At 29.0% G+C, this 22,860-nt stretch overlaps 4 protein-coding genes across 4 annotated transcripts; 1 reads left to right on the top strand and 3 right to left on the bottom strand.

The window, feature by feature from the left end:
- Window positions 1-12,351: 12,351 nt before the first annotated feature.
- OCT59_022515 (uncharacterized protein) lies at window positions 12,352-13,101 on the top strand (the record flags this gene model as incomplete). The annotated part of the gene is made up of 1 exon (XM_025330258.2): window positions 12,352-13,101. One exon carries the CDS (start codon window positions 12,352-12,354, stop codon window positions 13,099-13,101), a length of 750 nt encoding a protein of 249 aa, XP_025181297.1.
- Window positions 13,102-13,513: 412 nt separating this feature from the next.
- On the bottom strand, window positions 13,514-15,443 carry OCT59_022514 (uncharacterized protein; the record flags this gene model as incomplete). The annotated part of the gene is made up of 5 exons (XM_066144828.1): window positions 13,514-13,695; window positions 13,854-13,988; window positions 14,589-14,672; window positions 14,735-15,024; window positions 15,418-15,443. The coding sequence occupies 5 exons, from the start codon at window positions 15,441-15,443 to the stop codon at window positions 13,514-13,516; spliced, it is 717 nt and encodes a 238-aa protein (XP_066006252.1).
- A 1,892-nt stretch (window positions 15,444-17,335) lies between these two features.
- OCT59_022513 (uncharacterized protein) lies at window positions 17,336-19,203 on the bottom strand (the record flags this gene model as incomplete). Its single annotated transcript, XM_066144827.1, has 6 exons — window positions 17,336-17,360; window positions 17,432-17,771; window positions 17,931-18,077; window positions 18,184-18,242; window positions 18,323-18,740; window positions 18,972-19,203. 6 exons carry the CDS (start codon window positions 19,201-19,203, stop codon window positions 17,336-17,338), a joined length of 1,221 nt encoding a protein of 406 aa, XP_066006251.1.
- Window positions 19,204-20,067: 864 nt separating this feature from the next.
- Window positions 20,068-21,208, bottom strand: OCT59_022512 (uncharacterized protein; the record flags this gene model as incomplete). The annotated part of the gene is made up of 2 exons (XM_066144826.1): window positions 20,068-20,464; window positions 21,006-21,208. The coding sequence occupies 2 exons, from the start codon at window positions 21,206-21,208 to the stop codon at window positions 20,068-20,070; spliced, it is 600 nt and encodes a 199-aa protein (XP_066006250.1).
- Between the last annotated feature and the right edge of the window lie 1,652 nt (window positions 21,209-22,860).

The raw sequence follows: 22,860 nt of genomic DNA, 5'->3' as shown, positions 1-22,860 counted from the left end.
CAACAAATGACTCAGAAGAAAACTATTTTGGGAATACTTACGAAACGGATAACCACTTTCAGAATTTTACCAGCTTTTTCAGTGTAACGCGGTCTATCCTTTTACCGATATTGTGGAACTAACCAAATATGGTTTCTCTTTAATAAACAAACCTTGATAAAAGCTTTGGACTTCACCTTCAACTGTGCTTACACACCTCAAAGGAAGAAGAATAGAGACAAAACTTGGCTAGACGAATCCCAGACTCATTTTCTTTTTTCATTTTTTTCATTTTTTTTACTTTTTAGAATTAGTATTAGTTTTAGTTTTCATTTGAACAAATTTAATTTGGATAGAGCTTACTTGGGATGGTTGATTAGAGTTAATCTTAGTTGGCAGATAACGAGTGATACAGGCATACCGTGATAATGGACATCTGATGTTAGAGTCCACCTTTATTACGACAAGCAACTTTCTATCAGTAAATGGGGCCTCACACTAGTCGAACTAAAGAATTGGAAATGTGTTGTTTTCACTACAGCTGGCCAGTCCTGGTTTAATCGTGCGTACCTTGAACCCTATGGCTTGGATAATAGATGCCACTCATTTTCAATTTCTTCGGGCCACTTTTGGGAGGAATGATCTGGAGGATATTTTTTATTTTTTACTTTCTCTTACTTACATTTAAAAGGTTTTTTTTTTTTTTCTTTTTATTCGCAATGTAGTGAATCCTGTGAATGCCTTGTGAAGAAAGAGGGGCACTTATGCTAAGAATGACCGTTTCAAAATGAATCATATCCTCTGAGCAAAAATTTCACCTGACAGTGCACATGTGGGATGCTTTTATGCATGACGAGTGGTTTGGTAGTTAATAATATTAGATGGTGTAGATTTAGTTTTTGTCGTAATTGTATTCTCTGAATCTTGTTTTCTGTTTAATAAACTATCAAATGCATTGCAGAAAAAAAAAAAACTAACATTACTACTATCGTTTTATTACTTTTTTATATCTAACTAATATATTAATAATATTACTAACTTTTTATTATTTCTTTTTTATATTTAAAATAATGATAATATTACTAATTAAATTTCTTTTTTTTACTAAACTTTTATTATTCCTTTTTTATATTTAAAATAATGATAATATTACTAATTAAATTTCTTTTTTTTTGTTTATATTTTGCTAATATTATTTTTTTTACAAATAGTATATTATTTTATACTAGTTTTTTATTTATATTATTTATAAAAAATATTTGTATATTTAATATTATTTAATAAAAATTTTATTGATTATAAATGCATTTTAAATTCTGTTTGCAAATATAAAATATACAATTTAATTGAATAATACAGTCACACCTCCATAAGTACACGCACCTGGGGACTGGCCATGCATGTGCACTTAGAGAGGGTGTGCATTTAAGAAATAGCCAATAGAAAATTGATATTGTTATATGATTAGCAATTTGAAAGAACTTTATTTATTTAGTTATTTATTTAAATTCAATTTTATATTACATTTGAATACTTCAATTAAAGTATGCGTTATTATAGTGCTCCAAACGAGTCGATTCGAGTCGAATTAAAATTAAACTTGGTTTGACTCAGAAAAAACGAGTTGATCCGAGTCGAGTTTTAATTATAAAAAATTATCAAATCGATTCAGATCGACTCGGAAAATGTATTGGCTCGTACTTGACTCGAATCGGTCAAGTCAAATCGAGTTAAGTACCTGAATCGAATTTAACCGGGTAATATATTGTATTTTATAATGTCTGGTTTTTCCTGAGAGAAATGTGTCAAAACAATTCTCTTTTAATTGAAAACTCAAAGTTCAGTTATAACTTATAAGTTATAAAATTTAATAGAATTATAGAAATACTCAGTAAGTACACTGTACACGTATTGAAAATGTATTGTTTTACACTTTTATTTGACCTAATATATTCTTTATTAATATTAACGTTTTGATAATACTCAAGGTGTATACTTTGAATTATAGCGCATTATACACATAAAGAAATTAGTGGTAGTCTGGTAGATGATAATAAACGAATAATAAATGCGGAAAGGACTACGAACAGCTTAATTCTTAAATTGTCAGATATTGACAAACTGTTTAAACGAAGTTAACAAACCATAAATTGAGGAAAATGCGCGTTAACAACGTACCAGGTAAAGAATAACAAGAAAGTCAACGTATTAGAACTTCGTTCAACGTTCAACAATACTCAAATTAACGTGGTATTTTTTATTTATAGAAAAGAGACTAGTTTAATTGTTTGGTTTATGGATACGTTATGTAGATTAGTTAGATAATTATTATTTATCGAGTATCAACATAAAAATAATAATGGAATACTTAACCCAATTACATTAATATATTTTTCGATTATAAAATTTAAACAGTTAATCACATACGCAACACCTATTATTCAGTAAATCATATTTTTAAAAAATTACATTAATTATTCAATCCTAATTTTTCCACCACGATTTTAGACACATGCATGCTCTTATAGTTTCAGGTGAAAGGCTGCATCTTTTTTGTGTCACAAGATCGGTACCTCCAGAAAAAGCTCTTTCGATTGGTACACTGGTTGCTAATTCAAACAATTAAACATTAAATCAGTAAATTAAAGTTTTGATCAATAATATATTTTTAAAGAATTTACCAGGAATGGTGAGATAATCACACGCCATTGCCGCCAAGTGAGGATATTGGGGTTCATTCAACTATAAATAAATAATTTAGATTTAATAAATTATAAATTTTCCAATAAAATTATATTTTATTAGCCATACCTTCCACCATTCCAGTAAATTTGTTCCATTTATGCCTCCAGCTACAATTGGACATCCAAGATATAAATTCAATTTATTTTCATTCGATGATTGTCATTTTTTGTATATATGTTGAAAGAGATCATCATCGGAAAATGATATATCATTGTCTTGAACTACATTTAGATCTAGTGTTGACGCATACTGTGTTTCATATAAATTGTAAATATGTTGTCATGCCTCTAATATATATTCATCCTCCCAATTATTATCCTTATAGTAGGTAAGTTTCAACCGGGGATCAAGAACTAAAAAAAAATATAAACGTTAAAAATAAGTAAATAAAATTAAAATATAAATGTTAAAACTTAAAAATAAGTAAACAAAATTAAAATAACAAAAAAAAACATACTGGTAGAAATGCTATATACCAAAGCATCTGTATACTGATAGTATTTTTTAAGTTTGTTTATAGCCTTTATTGCCGCTGTCTTTATAACATCTTTTATATCACTATTTTGAAAATCCTCAATTTTGTCCATTAACCAATTAAAAACAGGAATGGAATTTTCAATTGTTGGAAAACGATTATGAAAAACATGTTTTGTAGCATGATCAAATATCTATAATATAAAAAATATTGTAATTTCACTAATTTGTAAATTAATAAAAAATAATTATTTTATATAATTCATAAATCATAATATTCTTACATGTAATAACTGATTTATTTCGTCAAGTAGTTCCCATTCAGCATCTTCTAACTCCCATCGGCGTAAATCTAGGACCCCGAATAATACTAATATAACTCACAAATGATCGGCATGCATTTACTATTAACTCTACGCAACTTTTTTTTCATAGTAATGCTACGCAAATCCAAATCTTAGTTCAAAAAAATTTTTGTTACTAATATAATTCATTTCACATTTTTTCTATTAAAATATTAATAAAATCATGCAAACCTCACCATTTTATATTAAAATAGTGTGTTTCGCACTTTTTTCTATTAAAATATTAATAAAATGGTGCGAAAATCACCATTTATTTGTTAAAATGGTGCGTTTCGCACTTTTTCTATTAAAATATTAATAATATCATGCGAAACTCACCATTTATTTGTTAAAATAGTGCGTTTCGCACTTTTTTATAATAAAATATTAATAAAATGGTGCGAAACTCTCCATTTATTTGTCAAAATGGTGTGTTTCGCACTTTTTTATAATAAAATGTTAATAAAATGGTGCGAAACTCTCCATTTATTTGTCAAAATGGTGCGTTTCGCACTTTTTTATATTAAAATATTAATAAAATGGTGCGAAACTCTCCATTTTTTTGTTAAAATGGTGCGTTTCGCACTTTTTTATATTAAAATATTAATAAAATGTGCGAAACTCCCGATTTTTTTGTTAAAATGGTGTGTTTCGCACTTTTCTATTAAATTATTAATAAAATGGTGCATTTCGCACTTTTTCTATTAAAATATTAATAAAATGGTACGTTTCGCACTTTTTTATATTAAAATATTAATTAAATGGTGCGAAACTCACCAATTATTTATTAAAATTGTGCGTTTCGCACTTTTTTCTATTAAAATGTTAATAAAATGGTGCGAAATTCACCATTTTTTGTTAAAGTAGTGCATTTCGCACTTTTTTTTTATTAAAAAATATTAAAATAATGCGAAATGCATTACTTTTTGTTACTATATACAATTAATTACCAAAATCCGTAATATTGCAAATTTCATAAATATATTACGGACCCATCCTTAATGGTTTTGCGCAACTTAATTTTTATCAATATTATACAATTGATCAACATATAATGCAATATATTTATAAACTCTACGCAAACGTGATATGTGAGTTATCCCAAAATTGACCGATCTACACAAACTCAATTTATGGGTTTAAAAAGTAATTTCATATAAACTCTACGCAAACCCATTTGTGAGTTATATCAGTATTATTCGGGGTCCTGTAAATCTTTATCTGCTGTTGCGGTATTATCTAAAGCCTAAAGTGATTAATTAATTAATAAACAATTATAAATAAAATTTATTAATGATGGCAAATATTACCTCACGCAATTCACAGCTTCGTTTGATCATGCTGTAGGTCAAGTTCCATCTCGTCCTTACATCAAGGACAAGTTCTTTATTGGGTAAGTTAGCTGCTTCACATTGGCGTGCAAATTTTTCTCATCTTTGTGAAGATGCGAGAATTTTTACAACAAGTTTACGGAGCTTAGGAATGACATCAACTATTTCTTTATTTTGGTTTAAAATCTCATCCTCACTCTCAACATATCCAACTTTCAAACTAGATAGTGCATCTTGTGCAGCAAGATTGATTATATGGGCCATGCACCTAATATGATTATTGTACGCAGTAAAATTGATACCTTTTTCCTGACAAGTTGTTTCTAATGCACTCATTAGGGTATCATTATTTGTAGCATTGTCTGTAGTACACGCTATAATCTAAATTTCATATAATAAAAAATAATTAATAAATTATAATTTATGCCAACTAATAATGAACAAATTACTCTACCTTTGTGAGTATTTTCATGTCATCACAAACACATCGTACAAAAGATTCGTATAGGTTTTCACCAGAATGTGGTCCAGATAATTTAACAAAATCGAGTAAAAGTTCTTTTAGTTTCCAATCTTGGGATATCCAATGTACAGTGATCCCAAGAAACGGAATGCAACTTGGTGAGGTCCATGCATCAAGCGTGAATGAAAGACATCCCGGAGTATTCTAATAATCAATATAATTATTAATTAATAATAATATTATTAGTTAAATAAATAAAAGTAATAAAAAAATTTACCTGTAAAGTATCCCGTATTTTATTTCTTTCCTCTTTAAATGCATTCATGATATCATTGCGGACTGTATCTGCAGATGGTACTTTAGCATTAGGATTAAGTAAACAAAATAATTTTCGAAGTTGATCACATTCTACAACTACAAAAGGTTGGTCGTCACAAATGACCCATTTAAAAATAAATTCTCGAAATAAATCTGCAGTAAACCGCTAAATATATTTATTAAAACTCAAATATATTAGTTTTATTGTTAAATATTAAATATATTAATACAAAAAAAAAAATTAAAAACTTACGGGAAATTCTTTTATGACAAACTTATCAATCTCACCAGTATTTTCTATGTCTGACTCAACTTTATTAGGATGCTTATTTTTTAAGTGTTTATGAAGGTTAGAAGTATTTCCACCAGTTAGTGTTCAGACCCGGATTGATAATGGGTAAACTGGATCTATCCAATAGTAAAATCCAAAACTGGATTAAAAATTTTAAAGAATTTTCTATCCAGTTTCTAAATCGAGTCCAAACCGGTTCAACTGTTATTATAAAAGGTTACTTAACGGATAAATAGCGGGTAGATAGCGGGTATGTAATAGTTCATATAACACAATTAATTATCAAAAGCCACGTATCGATAAAATCTATTATTTCTTAAATAAAAAATTAAAAAAAAATTCATATTTCATAGTTATAAAATGAAAATTATTTAAAATGTATCTTTATTCTTTTAACCGACCCAGTATTAATTAACAGGGTGAATTGTGTTAAAATTGGTCGAGTTTCTCTCCAGAAACATGATTTTTTTGAATAATTTCAGTTTCATTCTCGTTCTTTTATTAGTTAGTAAGTTCCCCGCATCAGAAAAAAGACGTTCACTGGCAGTCGAAGTTGCCGAAACTGCCAAGTGTTTTTGAGCAAAGCCACTTAAGATAGGAAAACTCTCTTTTTTTTCTCTCCACCACATGAGAGGATTCGAATCTAAGGCAATTTCCGGTAGTTGGAGATATTCTTCAATTTCATTAATAACCACTACATTAGCTTTGGAGAGTCGTGCCATTAAAGTCTTCCTTTTTTTTGAAGATTTTGATTGTGTTGTTGATTGAGTTGAACTAGCGGCTTGATTATTTTGATAATTCATCTTCTCATTGTTAAATAATTCTTGTAAATGACGTTTAGTTTCAATTTTTTTGAGCTTCTGGAGCAAAATCGAGTTTTTTAAATCTAGGATCAAGTATAGAAGGGATTAGGCTTTCAGTGAAAAGAGTTGGATAATATTTCTTTATATTTTTATATAATTTTGATTTAACTTTATCTAGCAAACCAAAAGTATTAATTGGTTCATTTATTTTACTATTTTGTGTAGAATCTTGCCCTTCTTCTGCATCATTATTTTCGAATGCATCATCCTCTTCTTCATCAGAATCTTGATTGTTTGCCAAATCGGTTGTTACCGTTTTAATAATCTCCATTAACATCAGCGTACGCATACTATTTGTTACATATTTACTTCCCCCTAAGTCCTCAGTCGCATCAGCAAACGTCGATAGTACCTCCGTTAAGTCGGCAATGAGATCCCATTCATCATCAGTAATCATTATTTGTTTTAATCGTTTGGCATCTTTTTTTGAATCCAAGTCCATATTACATGACAGAACATTGAATAAAATTTTTATCCATCCTTTTAAATACAGCAAACGGACCCAAGCGAAGTAGCTGGAATTCCAGCGTGTAGATACGTCATTAATCAATTAGAGATATTTGGCTGTATCTTTTACATCCTGGTATTGTATTATATTGATAAGGGTAATATTTTATATAGAAGTATTAGGAAACATAGAATAAAAATATTATGAAAAAAGTATATCTATGATTGTTTCCTTTTCAGCTTTGTATAACAGTTCATCATTTTCTAAATTTGCATTTGGATATTTTTTTTGTATATCCTCCAAACGTTCAGATTGCTTAGGGCGCATAAAAAACTCGATTAACCTTTTTACTCGCATAATTAATGCTTTAACTGGAACTAATGCTTTTCCAACTATAAGTTGAAGAGTGTGGGCACTGCATCCTTGTCATCTAATATTACTCATACTTGCGATCACTTTTTTCATATTAGCAGCATTGTCCGTGGTAATTGTAAAAACTTTATCACGTAAATTCCATTCATTGAATACTTCTTCCAGACTTTCTGCAACATGTTGAGCGGTATGTGAGTATCTAACGTAATTGACTGTTAAGGTAATTTCATTAAGATTGAATTTAGTATCGATGTAAAAACAAGTTACACCAATGTATCCTTGTCCGTTACGTGCGGTCCACATATTCGTAGTTATTGACACACTTTTCGCGTCAACCTTAATTTTTTCGATCAATGCAAGCATTGTAAATTTATAAGCCTTATAAATGACTTTTTTAATGCCTTTTTCATCTGGCATTATGAAAGCCGGATCCAATTCACTAATCAATTGCCAGAATGAAGGACTTTAAACTACGTATAATGGCTGGAGATCTTCAATGATCCAATCGGTTAAAAATTGACGAAGTTCACATTGGCGACTTTCTTTGTGTTTATGAGCTTGAATAACAGCAGGAAGAGTCGTTTGATTTTGTATAAAAAGTGATATATTACTAAAGTTTTTACAAAGAACAATGAAAAATTAAAATTTATGAAAGAGACGCACCTTATTTATTTTACCTTCCTTTAATATTTCATGTTCATTTAACAAATGGTTTATAGCATTTCCTGTTGAACCATCATTAATATAAAGAGTTCTGCACTTATTTCCTTTAGCATCAGTAAGTTTACACATTTTAAGTACTTCTCCTTTATCACTTGCTTGCTCTTTAATGTCTACTTCTTCAAAATAATCCCATGTTCAGCTTCTCTTTTTTCTGCTGCTTTTTGCTTTCGTTTTCAGGTGACCACCAGGGCTAGGTTGGTCTTGTTCTATGTCAATAATATCAATAATATGTTCTTGTTTTATATCAATCTCAGTCATAATGATATAATCGTATAACGTAAAACAAAAATGACAAAAATAATAAATCGTGTAACATAAAACAAAAATGATAGAAAGAATAAACCGCGTAGAAAGAATAAATCATGTTACTTGAATATTTGCGTAATGTAAACGAGAAATAGGTATGATCTTGTCGCTAAATTACTATAAATCGGCATTTGGCATTTTGGCAGATCAATACTTTATCGGATCTAACCGGTTGAATCCAATTAACTATTTTGAAATCTGGATTGCAATCCGATGTTCAAATTTCAAACCGGATATCTGATAATCTGGATTGATAACGGATATCCGTTATTAACGGTTTATGGGTCTGAACACTACCACCAGTTTGTTTATACGCTTTACTTTTTATTTTAAATTATTTATTAATAAATTTACCTATAAAACTTAATAATAATAATTTTTAAATAATATACTTACAAACAGTAATTACATTGTGCCTTTTCCTCAACTATTGTAAAGTGTGCCCATACTGAACTATAAGTTCTTGATGAACTCTCACTCATTTTGGAGTTCGGGCTTATGGTTAAAATAAAAAAAAAGTATTGATCATCGATTCCAAACCAGGTCAGTCGAGTTTAATAGGGGCTCAGATTTGGCTCGACTCGATATCACGAGTATAAAAATTATTTGACTTGACTTGACTCGACTCGAAATTAGACCCGGTTTGGCTCGACTCGTTCAGAGCACTAAGCAGGATGCATACTCACAATAGAGCTGTCTAAATTATTACAAGTCAACATACCGAACAACTTTAATTTCAATATATTAAAAGATATAAAAGATCAACTATTCAATTTTGACGCAATAAACGTGGAAGATTGGCATTTGGATATACTTGATACAACAATTTTAGATTTCTTATTACAACCTAACTGCAATCACAATAACACACGGTTGGACCTACGATTTGTCGAAAGAAATCGACTAAAGGTATTTGACAATTTTATTAAAAGATCCAACCATTATATTTTATTGAATTCCATAAAACAATTTTTAGGAGGCCAAGGTCAAGCTATCTTACGTCCTAATCAAATTAAAATGACATTAGGAATATCCGCCGCTGGACCACTACTAGTGTTCTGAACGGGTCGGGTCAATTCGGGTGACCCATCGGGTTTACCCGAAAATTTCGGGTCGGGTCATCAAATTTATGATCCGACTTCGGGTTGGGTCACAGTTTGACCTGACCCGTTGACCCGTTTGATCCGACATAATATTTCTGGTTAGATGTGTCAAATATGTAAAAAAAACGCCGAAATGTTTTTTTTTTTGTATTATTATTAAGAAAAAACGTTTTGGCGTTTTTTTATATAAAATTATTAAAAAAAAACGCCAAAACATTTTTTTTATATTAATTATTATAGAAAAAATGTTTCGGCGTTTTTTCATATAAAATTATTAGAAAAAAACGCCAAAACGTTTTTTTTGCATGATTATTAAGAAAAAATGTTTCGGCGTTTTTTCATATAAAATCATTAGAAAAAAAACGCTGAAACGTTTTTTTTGTATTAATTATTATAGAAAAAACGTTTCGGCATTTTTCATATAAAATTATTAAAAAAAAACGCCGAAACGTTTTTTTTGCATTATTATTAAGAAAAAACGTTTCGGCGTTTTTTCATGTAAATTATATTTAAAAAAATGCCGAAAACGTTTTTTTTTGTATTAGTTGTTAAGAAAAAACGTTTCGGCGTTTTTTCATATAAAATTATTAGAAAAAAATGCGAAACATTTTTTTTGTATTAGTTGTTAAGAAAAAACGTTTCGGCGTTTTTTCATATAAAATTATTAAAAAAAAATGCCAAAACGTTTTTTTTTATATTAATTATTATAGAAAAAACGTTTCGGCGTTTTTTTTCATATAAAATTATTAGAAAAAAATGCGAAACGTTTTTTTTTTGCATGATTATTAAGAAAAAACGTTTCGGCGTTTTTTCATATAAAATTATTAAAAAAAAACGCCAAAACGTTTTTTTTGCATTATTATTAAGAAAAAACGTTTCAGCGTTTTTTCACGTAATTATATTAAAAAACGCCAAAAACGTTTTTTTTTGTATTAGTTGTTAAAAAAAACGTTTCGGCATTTTTTTCATATAAAATTATAAAAAAAACGTCGAAACGTTTTTTTTTTTTGTATTAATTATTAAGAAAAAATGTTTCGGCGTTTTTTCATATAATAAATATTAAAAAAACGCCGAAAAGTTACTTTTTTAACAGAAAAACGTCAAGTTTGGCGTTTTTTGTTTTTTTTTTAACTAAAAAACGTCGGGTTGACATTTTCAATTAAAAAACAGGGGTTTTTTTAATTTTTTAATCATTTTTGATATATGGGTCAAACGGGTCAAATGGGTTGGGTCGGGTAAGACGGGTTACCTGACCTGACCCGACCCGATTTTTTTTGTCGGGTCGGGTAAGACGGATTACCCGACCCGACCCGACCCGTTCGGAACACTAACCACTACCATATTTTGCTAAATATATTATCGAACAGCTATCGAACGCATTAAACTTAAATATACAACATCAAGACCAAACATCAAGAATCACTGTAGACCTTACTCCATCACCTAGATATAAACCTATCATCCCGCAATATCCATCTCTCGATAGACGAAGGAAAGAATGAGTCATAGTAAATACAAACTGATTCTCCAAAGTGGGAAAAATTGTGGAAAAGAATTCGATAACGACTTTCCTGTACCAACATTAGATCATCCGTGAAGGTTCAGACTTACTCATAAAATGCACAGGATGTAGTACTTCATCCATGAATGGACAAACGTCGACAGGAACATGCATTAGACAAGGTCACTTTAGCAAAGCTACGGTAATTAAAGTAGAAGTACTTACTAAGAAGATCGAAGAAGCCTCTTTTAGGATTATCACACCAACCAACCTGATCAAAAGACGCACAATCACTTCAACAGCGGCCTTCCACAATGAACAAAAGTTAATCACAGTAGATATTCCTTTGATAGATCATAACATAATCTCACGTTTTATCACTTCACCGTTACTTGTTCATGAATTGTGCGATATCAATAGCACGTTGCAGAGAGAAAATAATAATATCTTTCAAATTTACACCGATGATTTGCTGAATCTTAATTGTAGAAATTCTGGAAGAGAAGTAGTCATGGATGCCAGATGGATTATTAAAGATCACAATTTATCATTTTCTTGTGGGGTTAACTATCACCCATCTTCTACGCGACCAGAGCTTTTGGCTATTATGACTGCCTTGCTGGCAGTTCCAAACAATGCTGAAGTGGAGATATACACAGATAGTTAAGCAGCTATTGAAGGAATTAATCGTATGCTTGATGCTTCGTATAGGATCAATCGAAGGAAATTTTTAAAAATGAATAATTATATTATCCTTTTCACCATTTATGATCTCATTAAAACAAAATCACTAACTTTCAACTTACATAAAGTCCGCGGACATTCTGGCAACAGATGGAACGACATGGCAGACAAAATTGTGAAACAAGGGAAGGATGCAGCAAGCTGCAATAATGATAGAATTATAGATATTAGACTTCTCTGTAGCTTTAGCTTCCCTTTAACCTTTCTCCCAGTTTGGTATAATATTAGCATAGATAGGCATATTAGATCATTTACTAGATTAGTGGCTGATTCATTAGAAGAAGTACAATGGTCTTTTAATAAATACTGGAGTTCTTACTTTGAAGAAACATTCACAACTTCACGATGGCATTAGGGTTATTTTGGCAATACGTTAATAGCTTTAACAAAGGACATTGCTTATCATTCTCCACTAATGATAAATTCATACATTTTATAAAATGTTCAAATAATTTATTACCTACCATAGACAATCTTAGGAAACGGAACGAATTGTATAATCAAGTCAAATGTCCAATGTGCTTACATGATGATGAAGATATCTGGCATATTGTTATATGTCCAGGTCATGAAGATGGTTTTCAGCAGGTTGAGTTAGAAGTAACATCCAAGATTATGAAATTTATTAAGAAATCCACGTCCTCAACAAAGATAGTACAGGAACAGTTAGAACGTATTATCTTTGAATATAAGGACGAAGCTTTCCCTCTTATTAAAGAACGTAACTGTATTGAACTTACTAGAGGGCTTATCTCAGATACAATTATAACAAAACTTCGACGCTTCTTGTCTAAAAAAGTAACCAATGAGGTTGTCAGTAGAATTATAAAACATTTCCACAAGGCTTTCAGGAAGTACATATGGAATCCACGATGCTATGAATTGAATATACTTGAAGCTAAATTGGACATCACTAAAAAAGACAAGATGAATACTGTTAGAAGCCATTCGTGTTCTATATCTCAACAACTTGACATACAACAGACACAAGGAACACTGGATAAAAATGAACTTTTGCGTAAAACTTTGACACGTTGCAAGAACTATATCCACTCACTTATAACAAAAGGCTCTTCACAATCATGGAAAACATAGTCGCAGTATAGTAGGTCCCATGATCACCCTTGCACTGACTACAGGGCCCTTGGCTAAGAAAACATATTCCACATATGTTTACCTGTATAGCATAATAGATCATTCGACAGTGCACGCGTGAGGTATTTTAATAATATGACGAGCGGTTTATAAATTAATAATATTAGTTTAATTAGGTAGTTTAGTAATTTTATTATATATTACTTTAATTATTTTAATAAATTTATAAATGTGCTGCGATAAAAAAAAAAAATTAAATATTAACTTACCGTGTTCTCCGTTTATTAGCCATCTAACCAATTATAGAGAAAATACGATCACATTCTGCATTATGTGGAGTAATTGATAAAATCTTTATAGCAAGTTGTTGAATATAATGTTCTTCAGAACGTACTGGATTGCATAATCGCCATCATAAAAAAACATTATCTATTCCTAATACATATTCTAAATCATAAGGTTTTTCATATTGTGTAAATGCACGAATTTGAGCAACTAATTCGCTACAAGAATTTTCACCACCACCCATATTTTTTAGCAATTTCATTGCATTAAGACAAACATCATGAAAGACCATTGGATGTAAACCTTTACCTAAAGTATAAATATAATAATTTAATTAAGATTAGTGTAAAAATAAATAATTCAAAAAAAAATTCACAATTTACCTCAGTAGTATGGATGAAGCATATAACTTAAAATATAAAGATCAAAATTGAATTGTTTCCATCTTTTATTAAATAATTCAATACAGATAGATTTAAAATTTTGATCTGATATTGGTGGAAGGAAATTAATCCTTTGTGATAACTTGATTAATTCAACAAAACAATCAGCAAACGTAGTTGATTTGAATTCAAGAGCCTTTACTGCTAATTTGACTGGGTCTAATAAAGTATTAATGGCATCAATATTATTGAAAAATAATCTACTTCGCAATAAACTTTTAATTTCATTATTCATATTTCCGGGCATTCATTTAATAACTAAAAATAAATAAAATAAAATAAATTTCACATTTTAATTCATTTTATAATTAATAATTAATAAACTTACATTTTTTAACTGATTTTCAAGACGTAAAATAGAATTCGTACAATCCCAAGCTGTTGTCCATCTAGTTTTGACATAAGTTTTGAGATTTCCACCTTTAACTGAATCATCAATTATACTCATTTTAAGCTTTTCACCAGCTTGATGTGATGTTTTAAAAAATTTTACTAACTTTGTACACTTCGCAATAACCTCTTTGGCAAATGAAGTTTTACAAATATCAGTTGTAATGAGATTAATGTGATGCGCAATACATCTAATTGGAATAATATGTTTATGTGTATCAGCAATGATTCGTTTAGCAGATGCACAAGCAGCAGCATGATCAGAAACAACTGCAGAAAATTTTTCAGGCCCAATATTTGTAATTACTTCATTAATTTTTTCAGCTAAAAATTTTGCTGTATGAGATTCTGATGATAGATTTTTTAAACTATGTATAATTTCCTTTTGTTCATGTGTAATAAGTATAAAAACATATAATGATTGACCTTGTAGGCTCGTCCAGCCATCAAATCCTAAAAAATTCAAAATTTTATTAAATAATTAAAAAATCTAAAAATAAAATTTATTTTTTTACCTAATGTTAAATCTGATTCTTTATCTAACGTAAGTTGCTGATCAACAGTTATTTTAGTAAGTTTATTATACATAAGTGTATTGGATAAAGTAGTAGAACACGATAACTCATATCCATTACATAAACTTTTAACCATATCAATAAAAAAAGGATGAGAAATTAAATAAAATGCCACACCACAACAAATAAAGAATTTTGCAACAGCTTTATCACATAATACTTGTTTGGTATTATCAATCTGATCAGATTCATAAAATTTATCTATTCTTGTTTGAGATAAATTAACACATCTTTTTTTTGAGACAGTTAAAGTAGAGTTAGTAACTCATTCTTCAGCATTTTGTTTAATAAGAAGTAAATATTCTATTTTAATTGTAGAAGGAACTTTTGAACAGGATAAAGCTAAATGTGCTTGCATTTGGGCTGGTTCTTCTCAGTTTTGAGTCCAGCCACAATATATGCATATACAACCAATATGACCTTCTTTTTTAGTACCAATATCATTAAAATGAATCCAAACATGTCCTCTTTTTCTTCCTGCTTTTTCTTTTTCTTTATTTGTGTTTAATAATACGCCACTTGAACTTTCACCATTTGCTTCTTGAGTAGATATTATAATTAGTGTATAAAATATATATAAAAAAATGGATTATTTTATATCAGAATGTTTAATTGGTACATACGTTAGAAAATGTTTTGAATTTGGCATTTTTTAAGACAAAGAAATATTTTTAAAAAAATTTAAGAAATATAACACATGATTATATACTATGTTTATTTAATATACTCATGTTAAATCATGTGTTTATTAGTTGATCTATTTCCTATTTTAATATAATTTAAATTTTACTGCCGTAATTAATTTGACAGGTTAATTTAATTACGGCATATCAGCATTTTAAAATTTAAAACCGTAATTATTACAGCTTATTACGTCAGGTATAATGACGTAATTAAATTAATTTTGCTGGAAAGTATAGTAAACACATCTGATCTTGAGCTTTTTTTTCCACTCTATAACACTTTGATAAAATGTGATTTTCATTTAATGAATTTTCAGACTGTACTGAATCCAACTCAATTGAAATATCATCAAGTACTACAATTTGATCTTCCTGTAAATCTAAACAATTGTTCTTTTTTAAAGTTTATTTATCCTATTTTAAGTGTTTAGCCTGTTGGTGAGAGGATTTGAAATAATGATCCATATTTTCAGATTCATTTAATTTTTCTTTTCTTCCAATATTTCCAGTCTTTTCCTATGCAATAATAGCATTACATCTTGGTATCCAAATTAGTTCTTTAAAGTAAATAATAAAGGAGTCCAAAAGTAGTGAAGCCAAGAATAAAATGTTTTTTGTTTCTGAGAATCCAAATGTTTGTTTTGAAATTTTGGAAATATTGGTGTTAATTTTAGCTTCCAAGGCCAATGAGCTAAAATCAATAAATTTTTTGTTGTTGTCATGTTGTAATCCTAGTATCTGGTTTAATTTCTCACTTATGGCTTTAAGTGTATTTTCTGGTATATTACTCCATTTTTGAATTATAGAAATCACATCATCTTGCATTCTACTTTTAATTATAGGCCATAAATCCTTGTTGGCATCATATTCAATAAAATAATATTTGTTTTCTTCTTTGTTAGCATTGCACCTGGGGCAAACAAAATCTTTGTATATATTTGGTTTTCGCTGTAACAGGATAGTACCTAAGGTTGCTTGCTGAAACCTTCTTAATAACTGCTGAAACCTATACGGAAAATGCCGAAACTATATTAAATCATATTAAAAATCCTGCCGAAACTTTGCCGAAATGCCAAAACCCCCATTTGCCGAAACTGCCGAAACCCTGCCGAAACTATAGTAAACATATAGTAAAATCTTGCCGAAATTTATCGCAAAATTTTGGAGAGGTTTTGGCAAGCAACCTTAATAGTACCTATAGGAAGAAGTTTAGTAAATAGTTTAATAATAAATATTAGATGCCAGTGTTTTTTAACTGAAATACAATTAAACTCTTTATATCTATGAATTAAGTTCCATGTTATATTCCAGGCAATTGGTATTTCATATCCATTATATTAAAACTATTGCGAAATTATTTTTTTAATATATTACTAGGATTCACCTGTTAACTACGTTAACAGTTAATGTTTAAATATATTTATATTAAATTATAATAAAAAATTTTTATTGAAAAATTTCTGGATAAACAACATTATAAGTATAATTAATTAAATTTGCATTATCTCCTAATTGTTTAATAATAAGAATTTTTAAATTTTTTCTTGATGTTATTCTTGAACATGCAACATATAATTGCCCATGAGAAAATACAGGAGTTGGAAGATACAAACCAACCCAATTTAATGATTGTCCCTGGGATTTATTAATAGTCATTGCAAATGCTGGTTGTACTGGAAATTGATGACGTTTAAGAGTAAAAGGAAAATTAGTATTTGAAGGTGATAAAGTAATACGTGGAATAAAAGTATATAATCCAGCATGTTTTCCAGTAATAATTTCTGCTTCAATAACATGCTTTTGAAAAGAACGACAAATTAATCTAGTTCCATTACAAAGACCATCAGATGGATTAAGATTACGTAATAATATAATTGGAGATCCTATTTTTAATGATAATTTATGAGGAGGAAGTCCTCCAATAGTTAAAGAATTAAGAAATTCTATTGGATACTGATGTTCTGGATTTGTTTGTTCTTCAATTATATCAGCACTATAATATTCAACTGCTTCTCCAGGAAACTGATCCATAATAATAGTATTAACATTATTAACATCAACATTTTTTGGAGTAAGTATAGCACGTTCAACCAAATATTGAGGATTAAAATGAGTTGTAAAATTAGAATAAATAAAATTAATAAGATCATTAATATTTTGTGATGGTAAAATAATATCATTAGGAAGTCGAATAATATTATTTTCTAATCCTCTAATAGTAGGGATACGTCCCTCTCCAACTTTAAGTAACCATTCAGCAAATTCCTTTTGTTCAGCAGCATCAGGTTGATTTTCTGTACGAAATAAACGCATATTAATCTTCAATGTTATTAATTTTACATGAGTCCATAAAGTTGATCTTCGTAAGCAAGATCCTACAATATCTTCCCGATTTCCTTTTATTACTACTGGAAGTATTTGACGAAAATCACCTCCAAATACTATAACTTTACCTCCAAATGGTTTTTCTTCTAATAATGGATCTATAGCTTTCATAAGATCTTTTAATGTTCTATCAACAGCTTCAAATGCATATCTATGTGTCATTGGAGCTTCATCCCATATAATAAGTTTTGCAATTTGTAAAAGTGAAGCTAAATCTGAATTATGTTTTATAGAACAGAGTAGAATCTTCATGGATATTAATAGGAATTTTAAAACAGGAATGAGCTGTTCGACCACCTGGTAAAAGAAGTGCAGCAATACCTGAAGAAGCTACAGCAAGAGCAATATCTCCATTTGAACGAACTTTTCCAAGTAAAGTACTATATTATATTATTATTAGTATATATATATATTGTATTGTATTATTAATAATTAGTAAATTAAAATAAAAAATGCTTACTTATATAAAAAGGTCTTTCCAGTTCCACCTGGACCATCCACAAAAAAAATATCAGAAGTATTATTTTCTACAGCTGTAATAATTTTTTTAAATGCAGCTTGCTGATCTATATTTAAACGGAAAAAATTATCTTCAGTAGATTTTGCAAGTTCTTCAATTTCATATTGTTGTTCGTCTCTAATTAAACGATTAGTATTTTGTTCATTATTAGGAGAAATAGTTGGAATAGGCATATTTGGAAATTCACTAAGATTTCTTCCATATTTACTTAAAATAGATTGCAAATGATAAAGAGCTCTATTACGTATATCATCTGTAAGTTCTAGAGTCATATTTCCAGTATTTTGACGAACTTGGAAAAGAATATCATCACTAAGAGTAGAAATATGTGTCTCCCAAAGTACTTCAGGTCTTGTTACTTCACAAAATAAAAGTAAAATAGCAAATAATTTACGTAATTGTATTCCAGTTTGTATTTGTTCAGTTTCCTTTAAACATTGATCCCATTCTTCATCATTTTGCAATAAGTCTAAAGCAATACATGCTTCTTTAAAAGAAGAATAAATAATTCCATTTACTGTACGAAGATTTTCAAAAGAAGTAGCACCACAAATAATATTAAGTAACATTCTTAAATAATATTGTTCACCTGCTGCAGGATGAACAAAATTCATACGACCAATAGAATCACCTCTTTGTCTTGGTTTCCAAATTTTAGTTTGATTATTATAAACCCATTGAATAGGAAAATCTGCATATGTAGTTTGTTTTGCATTTGGATATTTAGTGTTAGCATCAAACCATGCAGTAAGAGTAGATTTTTCTATAGTAGAACGTCTAATTATATCTTCTAACCGTTCATCATCTTGAAATAATACCATATGTTGACCTGGAAGATGAACACATAATTGTATAACATCAGGTTTTTCATTATGTAAACGATAATGAAATATTCTCCATGAAGCTTCTGATGCTGAAATATAGCGAGCATCAAGATATAAATTTATTTCATCATTCACAATTTCTACAGTAGCACGATCATGACCTTTGTATACATATTTAAAAAGATATTTTATAGCAGTAATTGATGAACAAATTTCCACATTAATATGACAATTATATTTGGTTGTAAGATAAGGATTATATGGTACTACCCAACGATTATCTAACTTAATTTTATTTACTTCTATAGTTTGATTGTCATTTCTTCGTCTATAAATAGGATAACCATCTTCATTTTCTATAGTATTTTCCTGAAAATTTCGTGGATATCTTTTGGAGCATTTTCCATCTTTCATACATGGAGCATTTAAATTAAGTATACCACATGGTCCATGCATCATTGTTTGCTTAACAGTGTTAAATGTATCAGGATTACTATTTTTATTAGGAATTTCAGCTGATATAATTGTATCATAATCTGCAACAGTTTTGGGTTTATAAGTTTGAGCAAGAATAAGAAGAACGTGAGCATGTGGTAATCCACGTTTTTGAAATTCTATTGTATATAAATAAGCTAATACTTTTCCAAAAATATCTTCTTTTAAAATATCATTAAATATTGCTTTTAATTTCATATTAAATATACGACTAATTAAATCAGGACGATCTTGTGCAGTTTGACCCAAAAGAAGAGCATTTTGAATTTCAGGCCATTTTGGATTGCAAGTTATTGTAATAAATAAATCAGGTTTTCCAAATACTCGTACAATAGCCATTGCATCTTGATATAATTTATGCATTTGTCAAGGACCTCCAGTAAAACTTGATGGTAATATAATTCGTTGTCCTACATTTGTTGTTCTATCACCTGAAATCATTGCATCTTGAATTCCATTATATAATTCTGCACGTATTCGTTTTTGATTAAATCTTAAATAATTAAGACGTGTATGTTCTACTATTGTATACATATCAACAATCCATTGTTGAAAAAGTCGACCAAAATAATGTAAAGTTGTTGCTTCATTAGAACGACCAATTTGAAGTCGATAGGCAAAATAATTCATTGCAGTAACATATTTTTCATCTGTTTCATCATTATCACTATAAATTTCTAATACTTCATTATTATTATCATGTATAGAAATATTATCATTTTTATTATATATAGGTATTTTAGGATGCCATCCATCTTCACCTCTAGGAAACATAAGAACATAATGAAGTGGTGTATAAGCACAATGTAGTTCTGAAATTCGCTTTATATTACCTTCATGTGGTTGCAATACAATATCTCGATTTTGGTATTCTATTTCTTGTCCATTACCTATCATAATAGCTGCAACTTCTGATGCATTTGGAGTATTATAACGTCGAGGATCCTTTGTTCTATTATTAGTAATTACTAATTTTAAATCTAATGAAGGATTATGTTTTAACAAATTTCCAGCTTGACGAAATTGATTAACATATGGATTAATATCATGTAACATTTGTTGTAATTCTCCAAGAATCATAGGATCAAGTTCCAGGCATTATATTTAATCTATTTTGTATTTCATGATCAGTATCATAAATATATATTTGAGCAAATTGAGGTTGGGTTTCAGAATTGGGTAATAAAGAACCAATTCTATGATACATTTCTCCATGAATACGAAAAGTATAAATACCACTGGTACCAGTAATCTGTTGGTCAATTTTTGCTCCTATTGATGTAAAAGATAAAGCAGAATTATACATTCTAATATTTTGTCTAAATGTACATGAGCGTGGATCAGTTCCAGTAAGAAGTGTATTAAGAGGTGATGGTAATTCTTGAAGAAAAGGAAGTATTACTTTGCCTTTTGCACAGCAAGTACTAAATACTGGTAATTTTACTGATTTATTAATTCTTTCATCTAACCACATCATAGCTCCACACTCATTACATTTATAAGTCATATTACCTAATGTATGACGATGTAATCCAAGAGAAATCCATGGATAAATACGTGCTTTTGGAATTGGTAATAATTCAATAATTTCATCAGTAACTTCTTTTGTTCTTTTTGATGATGCTGTATTTTCTTTTTCAATTCTCCTTTTTCGCTCACGATAAGTTCATTGACGATCAGCCTGAAGTATTTTTTGACGTTCTCTAAGCATTTCACTATTCATGTTATTTATATTTTAAAGTTTAAATTAATATAAATTGTAATTTTTTTTGGTTTATTTAAATAAATTTAATATATAATATATATATGATATTAAAAATTTGATTTTTTTAAATTCCACTTTATTTATATTTAAATTTAATAATTAAATAAAAAAAATTTTAAAATTAAACTTTATTAATATAACTAATAAACTTAATTTTTTTGTTTTACATATTTAGAATTTAAAATGGTTTTTTTTTTCTTTATAATCCTAAAAAAAATGCATAAATGGTCTTTTTTTCTTTATAATCCTAAAAAAGATACATAAATTAAAGTAAGTACTGCATTTATAGAAATCAAACAATTTTTGTTAAAATAAAAATTGGCCTCAAAACACTTAGGTTACCAAGATTTTCAACCTTAAGAATCAAAAATGCAATAAGTGGGTTGAGCTCTTCCGGCGGGGTCTACCTCATTAGAGTGTCCCTTAGGTCGTCAGCCATTAGCACCCAACTGCCTATGACCCAATGATGCATCACCACTACCTTCTGATACCACAAGATCCCAAGTATTACATAGGAGCACGGCGCTTTCGCTATGTGCATATCCTGCCTCCATGATACGGCCTACCATATAGAGGTCTTAATGGTGCATTTCATCAGCGGGCCAAAAAATCCCTCGAATGATCCCCCAATTACAGTAGTACCTTGTAATCTGCATATAGTTTCCGTTTTGGTCGGTTCCCACGGGTGAGTCTTTTTTCATTTTCATTGTTTCTTTTTTTTATTTGTTAAAGAAAAAATGAAATAAAAAAGAAACGGAGTTAAAAAAAAAGGAAATTTTTTTTTGTAAAACGAAAAGAACAGCCGATAAGGGAGGAAAAAAAATGTTTTTTTTTTTAAACAAAAAGGAATGGCCGATGAGGGGACAAAAACAAAATAATAATTTTTTTTAAATGAAAGGACCGAAAAAAAACAAAAAATTAAAAAAAAAAGGATTTTTTTTTAAACGAAATGAATGACCGATGAGGGAGAAAAAAAATGTGTTTTTTTTTAAAAAAAACGAAAAGGGGGGAAGTTAAAATGAAAGGACCGAAAAAAAAACAAAAAATTAAAAAAAAAAAGGATTTTTTTTTAAAAAAAACGAAAGGGGGGGAAGTTAAAATGAAAGGACTGAAAAAAATAAAAAAATAAAAAAAAAAGGATTTTTTTTTAAACGAAATGAATGACCGATGAGGGAGGAAAAAAATGTGTTTTTTTTTAAAAAAAAAATGAAAGGGGGGGGAAGTTAAAATGAAAGGACCGAAAAAAAAACAAAAAATTAAAAAAAAAAAGGATTTTTTTTTAAACGAAATGAATGACCGATGAGGGAGAAAAAAAAATGTGTTTTTTTTTAAAAAAAAAACGAAAGGGGGGGGAAGTTAATTTTTCATAAACGGAAAAAAAAATCTGATTTAAT

Source organism: Rhizophagus irregularis, chromosome 31 (assembly GCF_026210795.1).
Source record: "Rhizophagus irregularis chromosome 31, complete sequence".
Lineage (NCBI taxonomy): Eukaryota > Fungi > Glomeromycota > Glomeromycetes > Glomerales > Glomeraceae > Rhizophagus > Rhizophagus irregularis.
This window is presented reverse-complemented; position numbering and strand designations above follow the sequence as displayed.